Genomic DNA, 21,594 nt, shown 5'->3' with positions numbered 1-21,594 from the left:
ATGTATTTTTTTCTTAAAAAAAAACTAACAATGTACAACATACTTAAACAACAATATGTTTTGTTTTTCTAAACATTTCGCTCTGTACAAAAACACACACAGACAGCTCCGACGCTGCCCTTCTGCAAATGGCTCCGCGCTGCTGACATGTGGCGGACTGCGAGGCAAGTGAACTCGCGCATGCGCACTACTCAGGTCCGAGTGGCCGATACAAGATGGCGGAGTCGATGGGGAGGGAGAGGCGGAGGCGGGTCCGGACTGAATAGAGCAAAGCCTATACAGGACTCCTAGAAAATCTCTCTAAGGTAAGAGATTTAGCGATTAAAAAGGGACTTTGCGGTGACAGATGTGTGGCGGAATATCCAGGGCACGCTAGGGTCTAAGAAAAAACTTCGCGCGCGTGCGTTAATGCACGAAATAAACAAGCAACACTGTGCGGCGGTTGGCACTGGAGCGCGCGCGCGCCATCTTGTCTTGCATTTCTCTTGATCCAAAGTGCGCGCCTAAAATTGGGATTGGCATGGACGAAGATCCGCAGGGCTTAAATGTCACACTTTCCCGTTTTCACCACACGTACTGATGCCCGTGTCTATCCTCGTGCGTTTTATGCACAACGTGGACCAAATGACTCGGTATTCGTTCGTATTTTACCTGTTTTTTGCACGCATCCTCTGGCCGAGTTGCTCGGTGCTGCTGTTGTCTTTGTTGTGCGGCGCTCGGATGGCCGTCGTTTCCCCTCCTCCTCCTCCGTGTTTGTTTTCGGGCGGCTCGGTCCGGGGTGGGCGGTGTAGCAGGCGCATGCGTGCCCCTACTAGCGACCATTTGAGTTCTTAACTGCTTTTTAAGACGGTGCACATGAACCACACCGTATATATAAAACCCACATACTCTTTATATGGTTCATATCATAGTTATAATTGTGATCTTAACAATGTAGAAAACACTTTAAAGAAATTCTTGTTTGCTAACGGGCTAGCAAGCTAATCACCGAGTTGTTTTCACTCCGTTTCCATACACATCCATTATTATTATTATTATTATTATTATTACTATTATTATTATTAAGGCTTTATGAAAATTCATAAATGTACCATTGACTGAGACACGGCAGCTAGAAGAAATTGTGTAAACAGTGCAGCACGAGCTGCTTGTTTTGATGACGCGCCCCCTCCATGTTTTGGCTCTGTAATCCCCTTAAACGCTGTATCCCGTCCTCTAAATTTAGCTCTAACCGTGTTAACAACTGCCTGTTTCTTTTCATCAAGGTCGCTGGAGTTGACCTTAACCGTAATGAGAGTTTGACAGTAGCTAGAGTGTTCAGCTCGTCGATGCGGTGACGTAGACAGAGAGATTCCCCTGCTCCATGAACCATGAATGAAGAGCTGTGTGTAATTGCTTCAATGGGGAGCTCAACTGCTCACGATTGATCAACATAGTAATGTGTAATTACATAATCTGTCAAGGATTTCACTCGTGCAGTGCATTTTTTTGTTTCATATCTAGGTGACCGAGTTCATTTGCTCGGATTCCTTCATTTTCCACTTCCATCATAACCTGTGTGTGAAATGAGTGTGTGTTGTTGTTGTTTTATATATATATATATATATATATATATATATATATATATAATATTTTTATGAAGACAGGACAAATGAGGAGCTATGACGAGTGAAAACCATAGTACCATAAAGGGAGACTCGGGCATGATCATGTCCCCAACTGGGTCCTCAGCCCAAGCACCACCCCTCACGCCCTCCACCAGCAAAGCCATCCAGGACCTGCCAGGTGTGTTTGTGTGGGTGTGTTTGCATGTATATGGTATCATGTTACTGTCCGTCTTTTTCCAGCACCTGTAATGTCTGCAGTGGCCAAGAAGAAGCATTTGGAAACAACAGTGCAGAGAGTATACAGCTAAAAAAATAAATAAATCAGGATATACACACTAACCGTTACAGCGTTAAATCCTCTTAATAGAACATCACTTGTATGTTATCAATATATTTACCAAGAGCCATGAGGAAAGAGCAAGTCAAAAATAAATAACTACATCTACAAATCTGGGTGACAGCCAGATATGTTACCATGATGTGGCAAATTAAACAAGCTTCCACTCTTCCAAGCATTTCACTGCAGTAAATACAGTGTATTTCTGCTTTATTTGTATGTGACAAAACAAACTTGAAACTTCAACGCTTGATCAGTGTCCTAGAACTGTTAGTACTGATTCTGATGTTCAGAATAGTGTACCGTGATGTAATTTTTCAGTAGTTGCTCATTATATTTCTCACGCCAACTTTATAGTAAAGGATTTGATTTTATTTGCATAATACTGTCACTACATTGTTATACCTCGTACTGTGTGGCACAGAGTACACTTATTTTATGTCGAGAGGAAACTGTAATGTCCAGTTAAGAATTGAAGCTGTCTGATTCTTATCGTAGACGAGCTGGTTCAGGCTGGATGGGCAAAATGCTGGAGCAAGAGGGAGAATCGGCCATACTATTTTAATCGTTTTACCAACCAGTCGTTGTGGGAGATGCCGGTCCTGGGGCAGCATGATGTTATTGTAAGTACTGCAGAGAGTTAAGCACGGTCACCGTTTTATCATTAGACCTAGATGTTTGTAACACCTGTACATATGAACTTGATTATATTTGTTGTATTTAAATAAACCCAGAATAGCGTCACGGATGAACAGAATACAATTAGAATCGGAGACAGTAAAATTACCTGCCATGATGTTCGTGGCAATGACTCACTCAGCGTTTGGAAGATTTGACTGTTTTAGAAAGTAATAATTACCTTTCCTGCTAGTGTGTTTGCTTTGTCAGCACCCGTATCTAACCTGTGTTTAAATACTGAAACTGATCTTTTTGTTCACGCCAATGTTTCAGTCTGATCCACTGGGCCTCAACGCAGCTCCTGCCTCAGGTGATGGCGCAGCGGAGGCTGGACTGGGCAATGGACAACGTAAGAGACGCCCCTCAGAGGATACCTCCTCAGGGGGTCCTAACAGCTTCAAGAGGCCAAAGGTAAGATTATTTTTATGCAGTATACAGTGGATTTAAAATACATTCATAAAATAACACATGGATAGTGTTGTTGTGCTACCGCGTTTAGATTCTGGTGAAATTTTGGCAGCTGTTGTGATGGCATACTTGTTGTTATTAGTATACAATGAAAGCAGGTTTTGCTGATCATTGTAAAAGGATTTTTCCCCCTGGTATATATAGGTTGAGATTCCTGTAACTCCAACCACCCCCACAATCCCGATATCACCAAGCACTCCTGGCGCAAAGCCCTGGAACTCCACCTTAGACGAAAAACAAGCCCAACCTAGCACCCCTGCTCCTGCTCCAGCCCCATACCGGCCCTCTGTGTAAGTAACACCACATCGTACCCCATGCATTGTATTACTATTAGCAAATCAGGTCAGCAACAGAATAGAAAGAAACCATGTGTATTCCAGTTGTCATTTATGTAAACATACCATTGCTGAGTTGTCTCTTTTGAGTCTTTTTATCATAGAGGATACAAAATCTAAATAAACGTCATTTTGCTAATATGGAAAAATTTTAAAGTACAAACTAGGGCAGTAGTTTTTGCTTATTCAGCCAAATATTGTTGCAAGTATTATAAGCATAAGAAAAGCACAAGACTCAACACAAATTATTGGGACCATTTTGGAGAGTGATCCCAATTTCCATAAGACTTGTATGGCAAAACGTAGAATATTGACACCACCTAAGGAATGTTTAAATTAAAAGCCAACAACTTGTCATCCCTGGAAAAATATTTGCTCTTTGTCTCCAGAAACCTTCTTGTGGTAAACGTTTAAAAAAACAACTTTGTCATTCATCACTATTGGGAAAAAGTAAAGAAATGAATGGTTATTGGAGTGCAGTCAGTTAATGGGTATAAACATACGTACTCAGTAAAGTGTACCATTAAGCACAACCAGGGTGATGATTAAAAAAGTATGTAACAGTAAGACACGTACTCTAAGATGGGTCGTGGTCACATGACACTAAAATTGAACTTTTTGGCCATGCAGACCATTAGATCAAAAATCCTGAAAATCCCCCATGCTCACTGCTCACTGTTTTGGGGTTGTCTTACAGTTAGTGGTCCAGGGGCTCTTGTGAAGACTGATGGCATCATGAATTCGGTTATGTACCAGAATATTTTAGCCCAAAACCTGGTTGCCTCTGCCAGGGCATTAAAACGTTTTCAACAAGATAAAGACCCCAAACATACACAAACAGTGTTTACACAGAATGGTGCAAAAAAACATCAAGTGAGTGACGGTTCTGTCGGTGTAAACACCTTGTTGATAAGAGAGGTCAGATTAAAGTGGCCAGATTGGCTCAAGCTTCAAGGAAGCATATAGTAACTCATTACAACCGTGGTGAGCAGAAAAGCATCTCTGCATGCACAAAACATCAACTTTGAGGTGGATGGGTTACAACAGCAGAAGACCACATCAGGTTCCACTTCTGTCAGCCAAAAACAGGGATCTGAGGCTATCATGGGCACGGACTCACCCAAACTAGACAGATTTAACCCTCTTACCCCTAAGTTCCCACAGTATTATGTCCCATAACCCTATATTCCCCAGAGAAACAGCACGCCAACCCTGAGTTCCTGGGCCAAAATCAACATTTTAATTTTAACGTTTTTAGGCCTTGAAACAACTTATAATAATGTATTTGTGTAATATTACTTTGAAAATGAAGCAGTTCAGTGTTTTTACTAAACTTAGAGCACAATTCTTAACTAGAGAAATTACGAAAAAATGCTCACTAAAATCCTTCTACTCATTTAGAAGTACCATACGAGCATCAGCGTGGTCAATGACTTTGAATAAATTCAAGTAAATAATAAATAAATAAATGCATTTTAGCGCCAAAAGTCAAGTTTCTGGTGATAATCAGACCAGCAGGTAGTGTTTTCACGAATGCACAGAAATGGTCCCGTTATAACTCCAGACCCCTGCAGTGTCAGTCGCACTGGTTGATGCTGAAGATGAAGACGGATCAGGGTCTGAATCAGGAGAGTTTGCGTCTCTATCAGTTTCGGTTTCGGTTTCAACATCGCCTGAACTTTCACTGCTGTCACTATCTAGAATCCTCGCTCTCGCCTGTGTAACTGTGTATGTTTTCTTTTTTTTTCACTGTTTTAGATGTACCTGTGTTCACTGTAGGTGTAACTTTAGCTGGAACACGATTAGCTTTTCGCTTTGGCATTTTTAGTTCACTTCTACTATTACACCAATATTCACGCTTGGATCAGCTTCATCGTAATGCCGGCGTAATGTCATAATCACGTCCTGACGTCATGACGTCATCAACCTTCCGGGGTTTAAAAAGTAATAATTAAATAAGTAAGGAATCATAGCAGAGTAATGCCAGTACACCGGCCTTACGGGGATAACGTTTACACTGTAAATCCTCTATATCGGCCTTACGGGGATTTGGCATAGACGACCAAGCCGGTATATCGTTCCCTTACGGGAATAGATCGAAGACGGGCAAGCCGGTTTTTCGGCCATACGGGGTAAAAGGGTTAAAATAAATAAATAACCGTAGTCTTTTTCTAGTCTTCATGTGTCCAGTTTTGGTGAGTCTGTGCCCATGATTGCTTCAGATGATCTCTCTCATGAACAAGGTCTTTCAGTCTTCAGGCCCTCCACTCATAGGATGTTTTTTGTTTTTCGCCCTTATGGTACCAACATCACCAACATGCCACGGTCAAAGTCCCAGAGATCACACTTTATCTTCATTCTGTTGTTTGATGCTCTTGACCTGTATCTGCATGATTGGGTTTTTTTTTTTTTTTTTTGCATTGTGCTGCTGCCACATCATTGGCTGATTTGATAACTGCATGAATGTACAGGTTTTCCTAATAAAGTGGATGGTGAGTGTATATCCAAATCAAAACAAAAATAGCCACGGGAACACAAGCTGATGAGACGAAATCAATTGCAATTGCTTCACTTAATTTAAAAATCAAGGGTACTGGTAATTTTGTGTTTATTTTTGTTGAAATAAGATTATACTTGTTGCATGTGCTATTTACTTTTGCTCATGAAGGGTACCAATGTTCCTGTAAATTAGCAGACCTACAGTGGAAATGAAGTATATTTGTATCAGTCCTCCTATTTGCTCATTTCAGAATCTACTGGGATCTGGACATTCAGACCAACGCAGTAATTAAGGAGCGGGCTCCATTCAACTACCTCCCTCCTCATCCGGAGATTGAGCTACAGCGTGCCCAGCTCACCACCAAACTCCGCCAGCACTACCATGAGCTGTGTTACCAGCGTGAAGGTAGACACACGCACCATTTAAAAGCACACCTCAGACTATCCAGATCCCTTTAGATTTAGTGTTTAGTATTCGTAGTATGAAAGGAAGGTAACGGTTAAGAGAGGAAAGCTGATTCTCGTGTTTTCTATCACGCTCCTCGCAAATGAAAAAATCATGCTGTCGTTATGAAAAGCACACGTCAGACATGTAAATTCAATTCTTATCGGCATTTCTGTTATTGTATCGACATCATGTTTGGCATATAGATTGTAGCAACAGCACCACCCAAGACTGTTATCACTATTGGCTGTTCTGTTTTAAAAGAATGTTGTGAACTGTGAAAAAGCATCTAAGCTGGCATAAATCTCTCAGGGATTTATCGGGAGTTGTTGATTTGCACATTGCAGGGATTGAGCCGCCCCGGGAGTCATTCAACCGCTGGCTGTTGGAGAGGAAGGTGATTGATAAAGGAGTGGACCCCCTGCTGCCCAGCGAGTGTGAGCCCGTCATCTCTCCCTCCATGTTCAGAGAGGTCATGAATGACATCCCCATCAGGTCCAAATCCAATCCCTAACTTCACTGTACATGCATAAGCTCAGTTCAGTGCTTGGAGAAAGAATGACCCATGGTTCTTTCTTCGGAAATTCTAGGCTCTCGCGCATTAAATACAAGGAGGAGGCCAGAAAGCTGTTATTTAAGTATGCAGAGGCAGCCAAGAAAATGATTGATTCCAGGTGAACAGTCGTGATCATATTACAATTACTGAATAGTTGACAATAGTTCGGATGTTGCTTGCGATAGGTTAACACATGCATCCCATGTCCCAACAGAAACGCCACACCCGACAGTAGGAAAGTTGTAAAGTGGAACGTTGAAGATACAATGAACTGGCTCAGGAGAGACCACTCTGCCAGTAAAGAAGACTACATGGTACTTTCCAGAACATGGTACATTTATATGATCTTTGTTGTTTTTCTCTCGTTCCACCCGCGTGTTCACTGCTCTTTGCCTTCTCTCAGGATCGTCTGGAGCACTTGCGGAAGCAGTGTGGTCCTCATGTGACGGCTGTAGCTAAGGACTCTGTGGAGGGGATTTGCACTAAAATCTACCACATCTCAGCCGAGTACGTGCGCCGAATCCGTCAGGCCCACCTCAACCTGCTGAAAGAGTGTAACATCACAGGTAAGAACAAAATATGGGGGAAATTAAAAACCGCTCAAATTATTACTCACCATACTGCATTATTAGACACACAGTAAGTAAGGAATAATTGACGACAGGCCGTTGAATTATTAGAAAGCAATGCGTACCCCGAAGCCGAGTGAAAGTTGCATCTCGAGTGTGCATTATTTTCTAATAATTCAACCTCCTGTTGTCAGTTATTCCTTACTTACTGTGTGTCTAATAATGAATTATTTTAAGTGAGTCCTGGTGTTGCGGATTGTTCCAGCAACACTGCTAACTCGTTGTTGAATAGGGTTGGACTCAAATTGCAGCCCTATCTATCTCCACGTCTTTGGGGGAAGAAATCTGTTCTTTTATTGCCAATTTTTACACCGCACCTGTTGTAAGAGTACATGTATTTAATTATGTCATACATTTTGCCCCCTGTGCCAGATTGGAGCATTTTGTAATATAGACCATTGACTCTATTTGGCACAAAAGCTTTTTTAAAATCAACAAAACATGCATAGATTTTGCCGTTTGTGTGTTTGGTGTTCGTGCAGGTTGACTACGGTATGTAATGTATAAATGTGGTCAGTAGTGCAGTGGTTTGGTTGAAACCCATTCTGACTCTTACTCAAGACATTGTGCTCAGTGAGAAAGGCCTGTATCTGGGCATTGAGAATACAACAGAAGGCTTTTTCCAGATTACTGTTCAAACAGATGCCTCTGTAATTACTGGGGTCAGATTTGTCTCCACTTTTGTATATCGGGTATATTAAACCCTTATTCCAGGTCTCTGGAAGATAGCCAGCTTGCAGGACTAGATTGAACAGATTTAGTAGGGCCTTCTGTATTACAGTAGGGCTGAGCGTCAGCATTTCTGTTCTAATGTTGTCTAGCTGCGTGCTTTTCTGTGTTTTAGCTTGTTAAGTGTGTCTGTCAGTTCTTCTGGGATAATCTGGTGGTTTTGATTGTTTTTGATTACAGATTCCAGTAGGTTTAGGCTTTTTTGTATGTTTTTCTGATCTGGTGTGAGGGTTTTTGGAGTAATATTTTTAAAATAAGTTTTTAATCAACAAATTACCTAGCACATCTTTAGGTGATAGGTAGGTGCGTAGGAAGAAAGATCAAAAACGAAAAATACTTGCACACATATCAAAATAGCTTTATTCACAAATGTGAATAAAGCTATTATTTTGAAACGTGTGCAATTATTGTTAGTGTGCGGGATTTTTTTGTTTTTGAGTTAAATACGTTTTTGAAATAGTTTTCCCATATTTCTCCATCTTTTTATGGGTATTTCTTGTTTTTGTTGTTTGTATAGGTTGTTCCATTTTCCCCAGAATTTATTATTGTTTATTGAATCTTCAATTCCATGAAGGTTGTTGTTCAGATGTTGATGCTTTTTCTGGTGAATGGTGTTTTTGTAGTCTGAGTGCTTCACAATCACAATAAGTTTGTCTAATTTCGGCCTTGCATAGATTTCTGGTTGGAGAGCTGTCTGAGTAGATTTCTTTTCGTTCTGCACTCTTTAACAAACCAGATTTCATCCCTAGTTTTTTTGTTTAGCTCCCTTGTTTGTAAGGAGAATGGCGGCTGTGGCTCAGGTGGTAGAGCGGGTTGTCCACTAATCGTAGGGTTGGCGGTTCGATTCCCAGCCCACATGACTCCACATGCCGAAGTGTCCTTGGGTAAGACACTGAACCCCAAGTTGCTCCCGATGGCAAGCTAGCACCTTGTGTATCACTGCTACCATTGGTGTGTGAGAGTGTGTGTGAATGGGTGAATGAGAACCAGTGTAAAGCGCTATATAAGTGCCGACCAAGGTTAGCTTTGATTACACGTTTTCTTAAAGATTTAATTAATTTGTTCTACTGCAGACTTCACATCAATTTTGTTAGCCTCGATTTGTATCAGATGGAATCTATTGAATCTATTGATTAGGTTGCTGATCTCTTTGGAGCCAATTGCACTAAAGAACTCCGATTCACTTTTGGAAGACCATTTATAGGTTGGGTTAAGTTTGAATAGATTTCTGGGTTCATGGTCTGCTCTATGGGATTGTTGAGCTTTCTTTAGGAACACATTAATTTGACAGTGATCTGAAAAGGAGGTCTGTGGAGGTCTGACAGTGAATGCACGTATGGAGGAAGGGTCTATGTCTGTAATTGCATTGTCAACTACAATAGCCCCAAGAGTGGAGCACTGTGTAAAGCGGCCTAAAGAGTCCCCTCGGATCCTACCGTTCAGCATGTATAGGCCTAGGCCTCGACAGAGGTGTACTAACTCCTTACTGTTTGTATCAACCGTCCCATCAAGGTTGTTCCATGTTATAGTGGTGGGGGTGAGTCACATTGATTTTAAGTGTGTGGTTTTTTCCCCATGTGTATCTATTATATCAGGCACTGAACCTGTTCTAGCATTAGTGTCTCCACAGAACAGTACTTTTTCTGAGCCTGGAAATGGCTGGTTTCACTGTGGAATTGCTCGAAGTGGTTGTCATTGTAGTGATGTGATTCTGATAGGGGTATGTATGCTGCACAGATAAACAGATCCTTATCACAGTCTATAGTGTCGTTGTTGAGTTTTAGCCAGACATGTGTTAAGTCCTTCTTGATTATTGATAAGCTGCTTTTAAGGGTGTCTCTATACCAGATGAACTCCGCAGATGTGAAGTAGAGGCCTTGTATATTTCAGGAAGCCATTGTGATATAGAATGACATGTGTTAGGTATTCAGACAGCTTATCCCAGTATTCTACAGATGAGATGATGTAGATTTCTCACTTCTGTGATGTCTTGAAGGTATGTCTGCTTTTTTTCCCTTCACATCCTCAGCATAAGTAAGCTGATGTGGGGATCAGATGGGCTGTGTTGTCCTATAAGGTGCCTCCTGCTGTTGAATGTGTGGCTCCATGTTTGTAGTCTGGCTGTAGCTGGGCTGGGAGGTGCTTGGTTGGGCTTCTATGTGTTATAGTCTAGTCAGTTGCTCCCTTCTGACTGGGGGGTTTCTAATTTGTGGTCCCCTCCGGGCAGGTGAGTGTTGGTGATGGCTGATTGACTTCTTATGGTGGTGTTGGGTGTACGTTGGGGGTTTCTATGGAGTGTTGCATCTTTTAGGTCTTTTGCAAAGATTCTGATTCTCTCCTGACTAGAGATGTCACGAGAACCAATACTTCGGTACCAAGTCGGCAACAGCATTCTTAAAACGTGACGGTACTTGTTTTTGTGCACTATCGTTGGGACCGATTCTAATCAAGGTACCGAGGTTGCAATACTTCTGGACCTGATGGGGGCAGCAAATACGCGCAAGTGTTTTAATTCGGTCCACAAGTGGTGAAGAAGAAGAACAACAACTACAAGCACACGGGAAAAAGTACAGAAGATTAGCTCTGCCCCGAGTCGTTGAGAGGAAATGTGGTATGGAATATGGAAATACTTCGCATTCGTGGCGGATGACAACGGACATATAATTGATGCTCTGAAGCTGGTGTGCAATTAATGCTATCGTTCATTTCAAACAAAGCGAGGAAACACCTGGAATTTGTCGAAGCACCTGAAAGACGGTTCTATATTATGTTTGTTTGAGGCAGCTGGCATTGTGGCCGTGAAACCAGCTAACGTTATGCTCCATGTAATGTTTGCGATTGCCAGTTATTTGTTAACGATGTTAGAGAATTGCAGTGTTATAAACTACCTCCAAATGGGCCACCATGCATCACCATTCAGCCCGTGTCCTGTCAGCTAAATGTAGTAATGTCACTAATAATTATTCAAATGTTCATGCTTTTAATAATCTTTTTGGCTTGCCACCATATCAGTGAATTTAAACTAATGCTTGCATTCAGAGTATAAGGGGTGTATGTGTGTGTGTGTATGTGTGTGGGTGTGTGCGCGCGCACGCGCGTTTAGGAGTACACCTCCACTGTAGCCTCTACTCATTGTCAGACAGTGTTTGATAACTAAAATATCCCCCGCTCTCTCTCTTTGCCAGTATCAGCCAGAGGAGGATGTCCTCCAGGAGAGTTTTTAATTAAATTTAATTTATTTTATTTTTACACCACACCGTGGTATCGACTTTGGTATCGAGTATCGTGTACTTTTGGTGGTATCAGTACGACTACTAGATTTTTGGTATCGTGACATCCCTACTCCTGACTCGGGTGCACATGGTCATATAGGCCATCAGTTGTTAGGTTTGGATGGTGAGCACCATTGATGGATGTAATGGAGATTATTGATGAGATCTCTCTCTCTCGGTCTCTCTCTCTCTCTCTCTCTCTCTCTCTCTCTCTCTCTCTCTCTCTAGTAACTGCATAATAATAGCTCAATCCTCCGTTTTGCCTCGTGGCCGCGTTACCACTTCGGGTGTGCATTATTTTTCTAATAGTTCTAATAAGAAGGAGGCGGGAGCTGGCTGAACATAAAATTTAATGATCAACAGAACTCAAACATAACGTAAAATACACGAACATAATCCAAACATAAAGCACGTGTGTCTCTCTCTGGCGCTTCCAGCTGCTCCTTTATCTCTCTCTCTCTCTCCCACTGATTAGACAACTCAGTGCCAGGTGTGCATCCTCACAACCTGGCTTCTCCCTCCTCCTCGCCACATGTACAGGTGCATCTCAAAAAATTAGAATATCGTGGAAAAGTTAAATTTTTTCCATAATTTAATTTAAAAAGTGGAACTTTCATATACTCTAGATTCATTACACATAAAGTGAAATATTGAAAGCCTTTTTTGTTTTAATCTTGATGATTACGGCTTACAGCTCATGGAGATCAAAAATCCAGTATCTCAAAATATTAGAATAAAGAATTTATAATACAGAAATATCGACCTTCTGAAAAGTATGTTAATTTATGCACTCAGTACTTGGTCAGGGCTCCTTTTACACGGATTACTGCATCAGTGCGGTGTGGCATGGAGGCAGTCAGTCTGTGGCACTGCTGAGGTGTTCTGGAAGCCCAGGTTGCTTTGATGGCGGCCTTCAGCTTGTCTGTATTGTTGGGTCTGGTGTCTCATAGATTCTCTATGGTGTTCAGGTCAGGCGAGTTGGCTGGCTAATCAAGCACAGTAACACCATGGTCAGCAAACCAGTTACTAGTAGTTTTGGCACTGTGGGCAGGTGCCAAGTCCTGCTGGAAAAGGAAATCAGCATCAACATAAATTTGTAAGCAGATGGAAGCATGAAGTGCTCTAAAATCTCCTGGTAGACACTGCATCGACTCTCGACTCGACCAGAGTCTGCTGGACCAACACCAGCAGATGACATGTCACCCCAAATCATCAGTGACTGTGGAAACTTCACACTGGACTTCAAGCAACTTGGATTCTGATCCTCTCCACTCTTCCTCCAGACTCTGGAACCTTGATTTCCAAATGAAATGCAATATTTACTTTCATCTTCCTGTGATTGTGGTTGTGTGTACTAAACCAGAATGAGAGATTAAAGGCTCAGGAAACCTTTCCAGGTGTTTGGAGTTAATTAGCTGATTAGAGCTCTTCTCAGGTCGACATTTCTGTATTATAAATACTTTATTTTAATAAAGTATTTATTAAGTATTTTGAGATACTGGATTTTTTATTTCCGTGAGCTGTAAGTCATAATCATCAAGATTGGCTTACAAATCATCCACCTCTATTTGGAGACTGCACTTTGCACACATTGGCTATTCAAAATCCAAGTACCAGCAAGACGTACTCTTCATTTATTTATTTATTTATTTATTTATTTTTGGATGAATCACTATCTGGTGATTGCCCTTGTGCTACAGTGGACGGGGCAGAGACTGCAGAAGTGCAGAACCGGTTGGTGTATTGCTATCCAGTTCGACTGTCCATTCCGTCGCCCCCGCAGCCCCGTGTTGAGCTCCACTTCGAGAACGATATCGCCTGTCTGCGCTACAAAGGAGAAATGGTGAAGGTCAACCGTGGCCACTTCAATAAACTGGTAGGATTAACATTATTTTACATGTAGAACACTTTTCCAAAGCTCATGTATGCTTGACAATTTTGATTATTAAAATAATACAATAAGCACAAGATAACCCAAGACACACAAAGCAAGTGCGCTAAATGTTTTTCATTTAGCTATCTAATAGTCAAATTAGGTGACCGTGAGACGAGTGTTTTCATACCGTATGAACGGTGAACATGTGACAGTCTTTTTATTGTGTGCACTAACAGAAAGATGTGTATTTTCTATTTAAAAATCTACTCCATGAACAGGAGCTCCTTTACCGGTACAGCTGTATCGATGATCCAAGGTTTGAGAAGTTTCTGTCACGTGTGTGGTGCCTTATAAAGAGATACCAGGTGAAAGGATATGTTGAAACATCATGGTTTCTCTTTATTTATGGTTTAGAGAATGCGGAACGATATTCATCTCACTGTGTGTTCGTTTGTAGGTGATGTTTGGGTCTGGCGTAAATGAAGGCAGTGGCCTACAGGGAGCACTTCCTGTGCCAGTGTTCGAAGCGCTCAACAAACAGTTTGGAGTCAGTTTCGAGTGTTTTGCCTCACCGCTCAACTGCTACTTCAAGCAGTTCTGCTCAGCCTTTCCTGACATTGATGGTTTCTTTGGCTCTCGAGGGTGTGTTTTTTTTAAAAAAAAATTATTATTATTGATTTATTTTCACAAAGTGCATGCTACATCGAGCATACAGTGGTTTATACTTATGGTGGTTTAATGCAAATATCATTTTCTTTGCTCTCAGGCCATTTCTAAGCTTTTCACCTGTCAGTGGATCATTTGAAGCCAATCCTCCATTCTGCGAGGAGTTCATGGATGCCATGGTCACACATTTTGAAGTAAGAGATATTTTTAATGAAATCCCAGATTTCCCAGAGTTTTGTATGTACTGTATACTGGAATCTTATTTGCTTGTTTGCTTTCCATTTCTACTTTCTAGGAGCTTCTAGAGAACTCTAGTGAGCCTCTTTCTTTCATTATCTTTGTTCCCGAATGGCGTGACCCTCTGACCCCAGCACTGATACGGATGGAGACGAGTCGCTTCCGCAGGCACCAAATGTCAGTGCCAGCCTTTGAGCACGAATACCGCAGTGGCTCTCAGCATATCTGCAAAAGGTCAGACTCCCTATATGTCTATATTTCCTCTTCTTCCCAGTTGGTACTGCGCACACTTCCATACAACATGGTTATTAATTAAACAGAAACAGAAGAACGTTATTTACAACAAATCAGATTGTTTCATGAATTAGCCAGGTCCTTTGCTAGATTATACCAGAACACACCATTACATTTACTTGGATAAACTAGAGGAGTCTGTTCCTTTTAGGTTTTAGGCTTTGGATTTGTGAAATAAAAATAAGTATGAAATCTTTAAACTGCAGCTTAGACTAACTGCTTGTTGCTGGAGATTACAAGGAAATGGCTGTAGCAGCCTTTTAAAAAAACAAACAAAAAAAACATTTTTTTTATTAATCCTCCAAAATATTTTCTATTTCTGTAGTTCCATTTCTGCAGTTGATCACATACAATCATGCACAGCAGTCTGCGTCCACTTAGGACAATAGAATTAAATCAAAAAGAACTTTCACAAATGTTCTTTCATTTTACACAAACAACAAAATGAATAAATAGTGTTTCTAAATGTAATATAAATCTTCTCTAAATAGTGGCTTAGCTGTTAAGGCTCTGGGTTACTGATCGGAAGGTCAGGGGTTCAAGCCCCAGCACTGCCAAGCTACCACTGTTGGGCCCTTGAGCAAGGCCCTTAACCTTCTCTCCTCCAGGGGCGCCGTATGGCTGACCCTGCGCTCTGACCCCAGCTTCCTGACAGGCTGGGGTATGTGAAGAAAACAATTTCACCTGTGGTCTACCGTATATGTGACCAATAAAGGCTCATTATATTTATCATTATCACTTTGCTAGGTCCAGATGCATTAAGTTTTAGTATGAAACAAAACATAATCACTTCATATTGTCTTTTTCATAATGTAAACTAATCATTAAACATATAACTGTTATTGCTAGAGCTGCAACAACTAATCGATAAAATCAATAATAATCGATTATGAAAATCGTTGTCAACGAATCTCATTATGGATTAATTGGTATGCGCGCGGCACGGGGGAGATTTACTTCTGTTCAGAAAACACGCTTCGGAGAGTAAACAATGAAATTGTGTCCCAAATGAAGTACTGTACACTTACACTATGCACTTTGCACTACCGTCTAGTTTGTGGATTTTAGAAAGGTAATATCATCTCAAATAGAACACTAGCGGGTTTTTTTTTGTTTTGTTTTGTTTTGTTTTTTTTGTTTTTTTTACTAACCCGAACCATAAGCTGCTTCCTAGGCGACGGCGCATGACGTCATACGCACGCTTGCATTAGCAGACACCCAGAATCACCGACAATGACTTCCTTCTGTCAGTGTTACCTTTTATTCCCAACATGACCATCAGACGAAGGAGTAATCGTCACGTGAGGAAGAAAGTGTGTAACCTCCAAATCCTCTAAGGCAGGGGTGCATTTTATATTAAACACCGTGGAAATCAAACTGATGCACGAGGACACACTTATGTTTATATCCAAAATGCTCCACTGTGTGTAAGGGGCAGGGGAAGCTGGTGCTTAAAAGGTTTAGTTTAATTCAAGTTTATTGTCATTATATGCTGTATTTGCGCGCACCACCACAAGGTGCAGTGAAAGTAAGTTTTTATTATTAATGTAGGACTGTAGTTTAATTAATTAATTAAAATAATGCATAAATACTATAAAATAAATAATTATTTTATTGAATTTATGCATTATTTTTATGGATGCACGAAAAGCACCGAATTAAACTACAGTCCTACATTAATAATATATATTCTTGTGTGTGTGTGTGTGTGTTGGGTTCTTTTCCGTTTTGGACAAACAGTTGTGTAAAGTTTTAGTCTGAAGTTTATATTTGTAACACTCAGTTTGTGGATTTTATTTCAAATAAACAAAAAAATGGTTCCGAAAGTTTCCCCACCCCTTCCGATTAATCGATAAAATAATCGGCCAACTAATCAATTATGAAAATAATCGTTAGTTGCCGCCCTAGTTATAGCTATTCAGTCATGTTAGTTGCTTATCGAACCCTTGTAAGTAGATAGGTACATATCATCTGCCTAGAGTCAAATTCAACTGTAATAAATATCAGAATAAAATAAATAATGTTGTCGTGTTTTTTTTCCTGAAGATGGTCGTCATGAAAATGATGTCGATAAGTATCCACAAAGCATATTCACGTTTGCTTTTCTCATTGGATGCCAAGCCGTCTATTACGAGAAGGAGAGTAATAACACTGATATGACCGGACAGTTATACAAAGTGTTTGGCTTCATCAGTTCTCTCTCGAATCCACTGCAACTTTAATACTGCATTTTGTAGTTGGTAACATTGGGGGGAAAAAACCTTCTAGACCTACAGCAGTAAAGGAGTTCAAGTACATAAACCCTGTGGTTCTCATTTCCTTGCATTTTGTCTCTTTATATTTATTTCAGATCGGTGTTTTGCATTTATTTACATTTTCTGGCTTGGATAAATTTCCATAAATGCAAAAAAAAAAACACAAAAAACCTTTGCATACCAGTGAGAAGCATTTTTATATTTGAAAAACAGGGCTACATACTGAACAATTCTTAAAATTCAGATTTACAAGAACGTCACAAAGCATGAACTGGACTTGCAGTTAGTCAAGCCTTTAGGGACAGACATCATATTCTCAGACATTCTGGGTTTGTCTGCAACTACTAAGACTACATATTTGACTAAACAGTGGAATGCCATCTAATGTGATTTGAAGCATTGCCATTGTAAGTGATATGATTTAATAATTTTTATTTTTTTTAATACAGAGAGGAGATGTACTATAAAGCCATCCACGGAACAGCAGTCATCTTCCTGCAGAACAACGCCGGCTTTGCTAAATGGGAACCAACCAGCGATCGGATTCAGGAGCTGCTTTCTGCGTACAAGATCTCGGGACGCTCGCTGTCCTCTCCTGGACCTTCTTCCTCCAGTAGTGGAGATAAAGACTCCAAACCAAGCTATGAGCGCTCTGCGAGCCTGGAAGCCCCTGGAGGCCAAGAAAGTAGCAGCCCTGCACCTGAAACATCAAACATTTAAGTGTGTGTGTGTGTGTGTGTGTGTGTGTGTGTGAGAGAGAGAGAGAGAGAGAGAGAAAAAGAGAGAGACTGACTGTCTGCATGTTAAGTCAGTTCATGAGAGAGAATGAGGAGAGAGAGAGAGAAAGAGAAAAGGTTCATTTGCTTTTCTCAGTCTCTAATATTTAAAGAAATATTATGGGTTTATTATTAATGTTGTCATAGTTGTTGAGGTTTTTTGTTTTGTTTTTTTTTTACACTGATGATGTGATTATTTGGTCACTAATTGTGTTTCGTTCTTGCTGTTGTCATTTGAGACGTGATAATTCTACTTGGGTCCTGTTTTCTTTTGGCCTTTTTAACTTGTCTGTCAGGTTGAGAAGTGAAAAATGGACGATATTGTCTCTGTTGTGCTTTTCTTGTTCAAGTCTTTTTACTTGTATGGCAAAAGGAAGGGAGATGAATCCATGAGTGGGCAGCTACGTTCATAAGCCCCTAACACTATACATTACAGAGTAGTAGTAGGCCTTGTGCATTCAGATTAGCTGTGCTAGAGCCAGTTTATTTTGTTCTGTAGACTCCTTGAAGTAACCCATGCTAGCCTTAGTGGTCCCTCTTCTGGAACAAAGCACTGACGATGACAAAAACTCACCTGGGAGTTTGTTCGAAGCGGTTCCTTTTAGGTGGGGTTCAAGATACGAAGGAGTAAAACGGATAAAAAGAAAATAAGGACAGTTTTGCATTGTTTTCCCAGCTGGAACCTGTCAAATACTCATCAATTGGTTTTAACACGTTATAGTTTCCACTCTTAGTTTACTTGTTCTTAAACCGTGCACAGAGGATAAAGATGAATCCTTTGTTTACTCGTGTGTAGGAAAATACTGTTTTGTTACTCTTTGAGGTGTACAGTACGTGCTTTCTGGAAGGTTTGGTAGCATCGACAGTTTTTTTTTTTTTTTTTTTTTTTTTTTTTGCTGACGTTTCCCCCACTTGTGAGAGGATTATAACTTCCTTCCTTCATTATTCAATCCTTTTATTTAGCGTAAGTCTCGGTAAAGATCGCAAGAGAAAGCAATAGGTAAACCTAAAAGCTTACACGTGATGTGTATATATGATTATTGCATTTCAGCAATACTAACTGTCCATCCATCGTATAGAATTGGTCCTGCTGTCTTAATTTCAGCCTTAGAACTAATATTACGAAAATGCCTTGGGTTTTTAATTTTCTTTCTGTGACGTTACAAATATGTTTGTAATTGTGTGTTTACTCCAGAACGAGATTGAACCTGATCACTGGGCAGCATAATGAATGTAAATTAAATTTTTTTTTTTTTTTTTTTTTTTTTTTTTTAAAGAACAGAAAAAGGATCAAAGACTTGATCCTAAGATATTTCCCCCCCTCTATTTCTGTGAGTAGACCAAGGATAAGTCTTCTCTACTCCCAACATTCTTGTTAAATCGATCAAATTTTATGTTGGAATCCGCTTCGTTGCAATTAGTAACGTGATCGAATTTATACGCCTCCTTATATACGGTCTCTTAATTTCTCTATTGGATTTTCTCACCTCTCTATGTACATACCCGTTTTATTTTTAAAAGTAATGAATTGTAAACACTTCAGGCTTAATGCTTGATGGATGGCTCATGCACTCTTGCCATTATAGCAGTACAGAATTTTTGGCAGTTTGTAGATCATTGCTAACATTTCACTCCCCGAAGGTAGTATCTCACCTTTTATGAAGTCTTTATCTGGCTTTCTCATTCCTGGGGTGTTTCCCATCACCAGCAAAACTGTAGATATTGTACAGAAAAGCATTATGAAGTATGATTTTTTTTTCCCCTGCTACAGTTGTAGTGAGCTCTTTTGAAAAAGAAAATATTCTACATGTCTTTTCTCCCCCATGCTTTTTGTTTTCTTTTAATTAAACAAATCTGTTTATGAATGATACAATTTATTAAATAGAAGTCATTTTAAACTAAACCAAAGTGATAACTGAAGAGGAGAAATCTATCTTGTATGTAATAGTAGAACTGTGTTACGAACAGTACTGCATAGTGTAACCAGCAAAAACGATTTGTTATTTTTATATTTCACAGTTGTACGTGTTGCGTTTAGGTTCTTTTCGCTCATTCCCATTTGTCACAATCATAAAAGAGAGAATTAAATGTATAGTGCTTATAGGCTTTGTCGTGTTTTTACTGATGTTTTTGCAGATATGTTCGAACCTTTTTAAGTGATTTTACTCTTATCATGTCTTTTGTTACTTTCATTGTTTTGGAGGTAAAGAACTACCGATGCTTTAACAGTCAATGCACAACTAATAATGTTCCAGCTTTAGTCATCAGTTTCCTGTTCCAGGAAATTATTATTAGTCTTTTGAATCAGGATGAATGTATGCAACTTAGTTTTGTTCTTACTAAATGCTGTCGAAACGAGGTGTGGATAAAAATCCAAACCTTTGTAGGTTTTTAATGTATTTATTGTAGATGAGGAAGCTTGAAGAACCTAGAGTACATTACTTTTAGGTATTTTTCTTCATGCTCTTAAAGTATATAGTTGCCAGATTGCACCATTAGAAAGCATTACAATTTTGCAGGCATATTATGGTTCCTCATTTTGTGGTTACAGTCAGTTTCACTTACTATTTAAAAGCTACATACACTGATCAGCTTTTACATTAAAACCACTGACGGGTTACGTGAATAACTTTGATTATCTTGTTACAGTGGCACCTGTCAAAGGGTGGGATATATATTAGGCAGCAAGTGAACAGTCAGTTCTCAATGTGTTGGAAGCAGGAAAAATGGGCAAGCGTAAGGATCTAAGCGACTTTGACAAGGGCCAAATTGTGATGGCTAGACGACTGGGTCAGAGCATCTCCAAAACTGCAGGTCTTGTGGGGTGTTTCCGGTATGCAGTGATCTGTACCTACCAAAAGTGGTCCAAGGAAGGACAACTGGTGAACTGGCGACATGGTCATGGGCACCCAAGACTCATTTAAGTGTGGGGTGAGCGAAGGCTAGCCCGTCTGGTCCGATCCCACAGAAGAGCTACTGTAGCACAAATTGCTGAATAAGTTAATGCTGGTTATGATAGAAAGGTGTCAGAACACAATGCAAAGCAGCTTGCTGTGTATGGGGCTGAGTAGCTGCAGACCGGTCAGAGTGCCCATGCACACCATGCCCTGTACACCACCGAAAACACCTACAATGAGCATTTGAGCATCAGAACTGGACTATGGAAGAAGGTGGCCTGGTCCGCTGAATCATGTTTTCTTTTACATCATGTGGATGGTTGGGTGCATGCGCACCACTTACCTGGGGAAGAGATGGCACCAGGATGCACTATGGGAAGAAGGCAAGCCTGCGGAGGTAGTGTAATGCTCTGGGCAATGTTCTGCTGGAAAACCTTGGGTCCTGGCATTCATGTGGATGTTATTTTGACACGTACCACCGACCTAAACATTGTTGCAAACCAAGTACACGTCATGGCAACGGAATTCCTTAATGACAGTGGATGGCCATTTCAGCAGGATGATCCACCGTGCCACACTGCAAAAATTGCTCAGGAATGGTTTGAAGAACATGACGAAGAGTCCAAGGTGTTGACTCGGCCTCCAAATTCCCCAGATCTCAATCCGATCGAGCATCTGTGGGACGTGCTGGACAAAACAGTCTGATCCATAGATGCCCCACATCGCAATTTACAGAACTTAAAAGTTTTGCTGTTAATGTCTTGGTGCCAGATACCACAGCACACCTTCAGCGGTCCTGTGGAGTCCATGCCTCGACAGGTCAATTCTGTTTTGGTGGCACAAGGGGGACCTACACAATATTAGACAGGTGGTTTTAATGTTATGGCTGATTGGTGTATAGTTCTCAATCCTTGGTTTCTCCAGTCTGAGTTTCTCTCAAGCTGCACTGGAAATGCCTCTACTGTAATGGCGGAATAGCTGGGACAAATAATCTCATCGTTTAGGCACGGCCTAGACATGTCGGCGCATGCGCAGACT

At 40.6% G+C, this 21,594-nt stretch overlaps 1 protein-coding gene across 1 annotated transcript; it reads left to right on the top strand.

Moving 5' to 3' along the window:
- Positions 1–218: 218 nt before the first annotated feature.
- pcif1 (phosphorylated CTD interacting factor 1) lies at positions 219–19,760 on the top strand. Its single transcript, XM_053635776.1, has 16 exons — positions 219–305; positions 1,643–1,785; positions 2,443–2,567; positions 2,896–3,033; positions 3,235–3,380; positions 6,176–6,330; positions 6,717–6,864; positions 6,960–7,043; positions 7,140–7,239; positions 7,329–7,491; positions 13,256–13,431; positions 13,710–13,796; positions 13,889–14,073; positions 14,198–14,291; positions 14,393–14,568; positions 17,333–19,760. The coding sequence occupies exons 2-16, from the start codon at positions 1,662–1,664 to the stop codon at positions 17,601–17,603; spliced, it is 2,172 nt and encodes a 723-aa protein (XP_053491751.1). The 5' UTR covers positions 219–305; positions 1,643–1,661; the 3' UTR covers positions 17,604–19,760.
- Positions 19,761–21,594: the final 1,834 nt, after the last annotated feature.

The sequence above is a fragment of the Ictalurus furcatus genome, chromosome 11 (assembly GCF_023375685.1).
Source record: "Ictalurus furcatus strain D&B chromosome 11, Billie_1.0, whole genome shotgun sequence".
Classification (NCBI taxonomy): Eukaryota; Metazoa; Chordata; class Actinopteri; order Siluriformes; family Ictaluridae; genus Ictalurus; species Ictalurus furcatus.
Note: the sequence above shows the minus strand (reverse complement) of the source record. Positions and strands in the feature narration are given on the sequence as shown.

What these genes read in the sequence shown, in the direction of transcription:
- pcif1 (XM_053635776.1), top strand. Translation starts at nt 1,662, where the DNA reads ATGACGAGTGAAAACCATAGTACCATAAAGGGAGACTCGGGCATGATC. An exon ending in TGGGGCAGCATGATGTTATT is followed by an intron (nt 2,568 to 2,895) that starts GTAAGTACTGCA and finishes CCAATGTTTCAG; the next exon opens with TCTGATCCACTGGGCCTCAA. An exon ending in TCTCAGCATATCTGCAAAAG is followed by an intron (nt 14,569 to 17,332) that starts GTCAGACTCCCT and finishes TTTTTAATACAG; the next exon opens with AGAGGAGATGTACTATAAAG.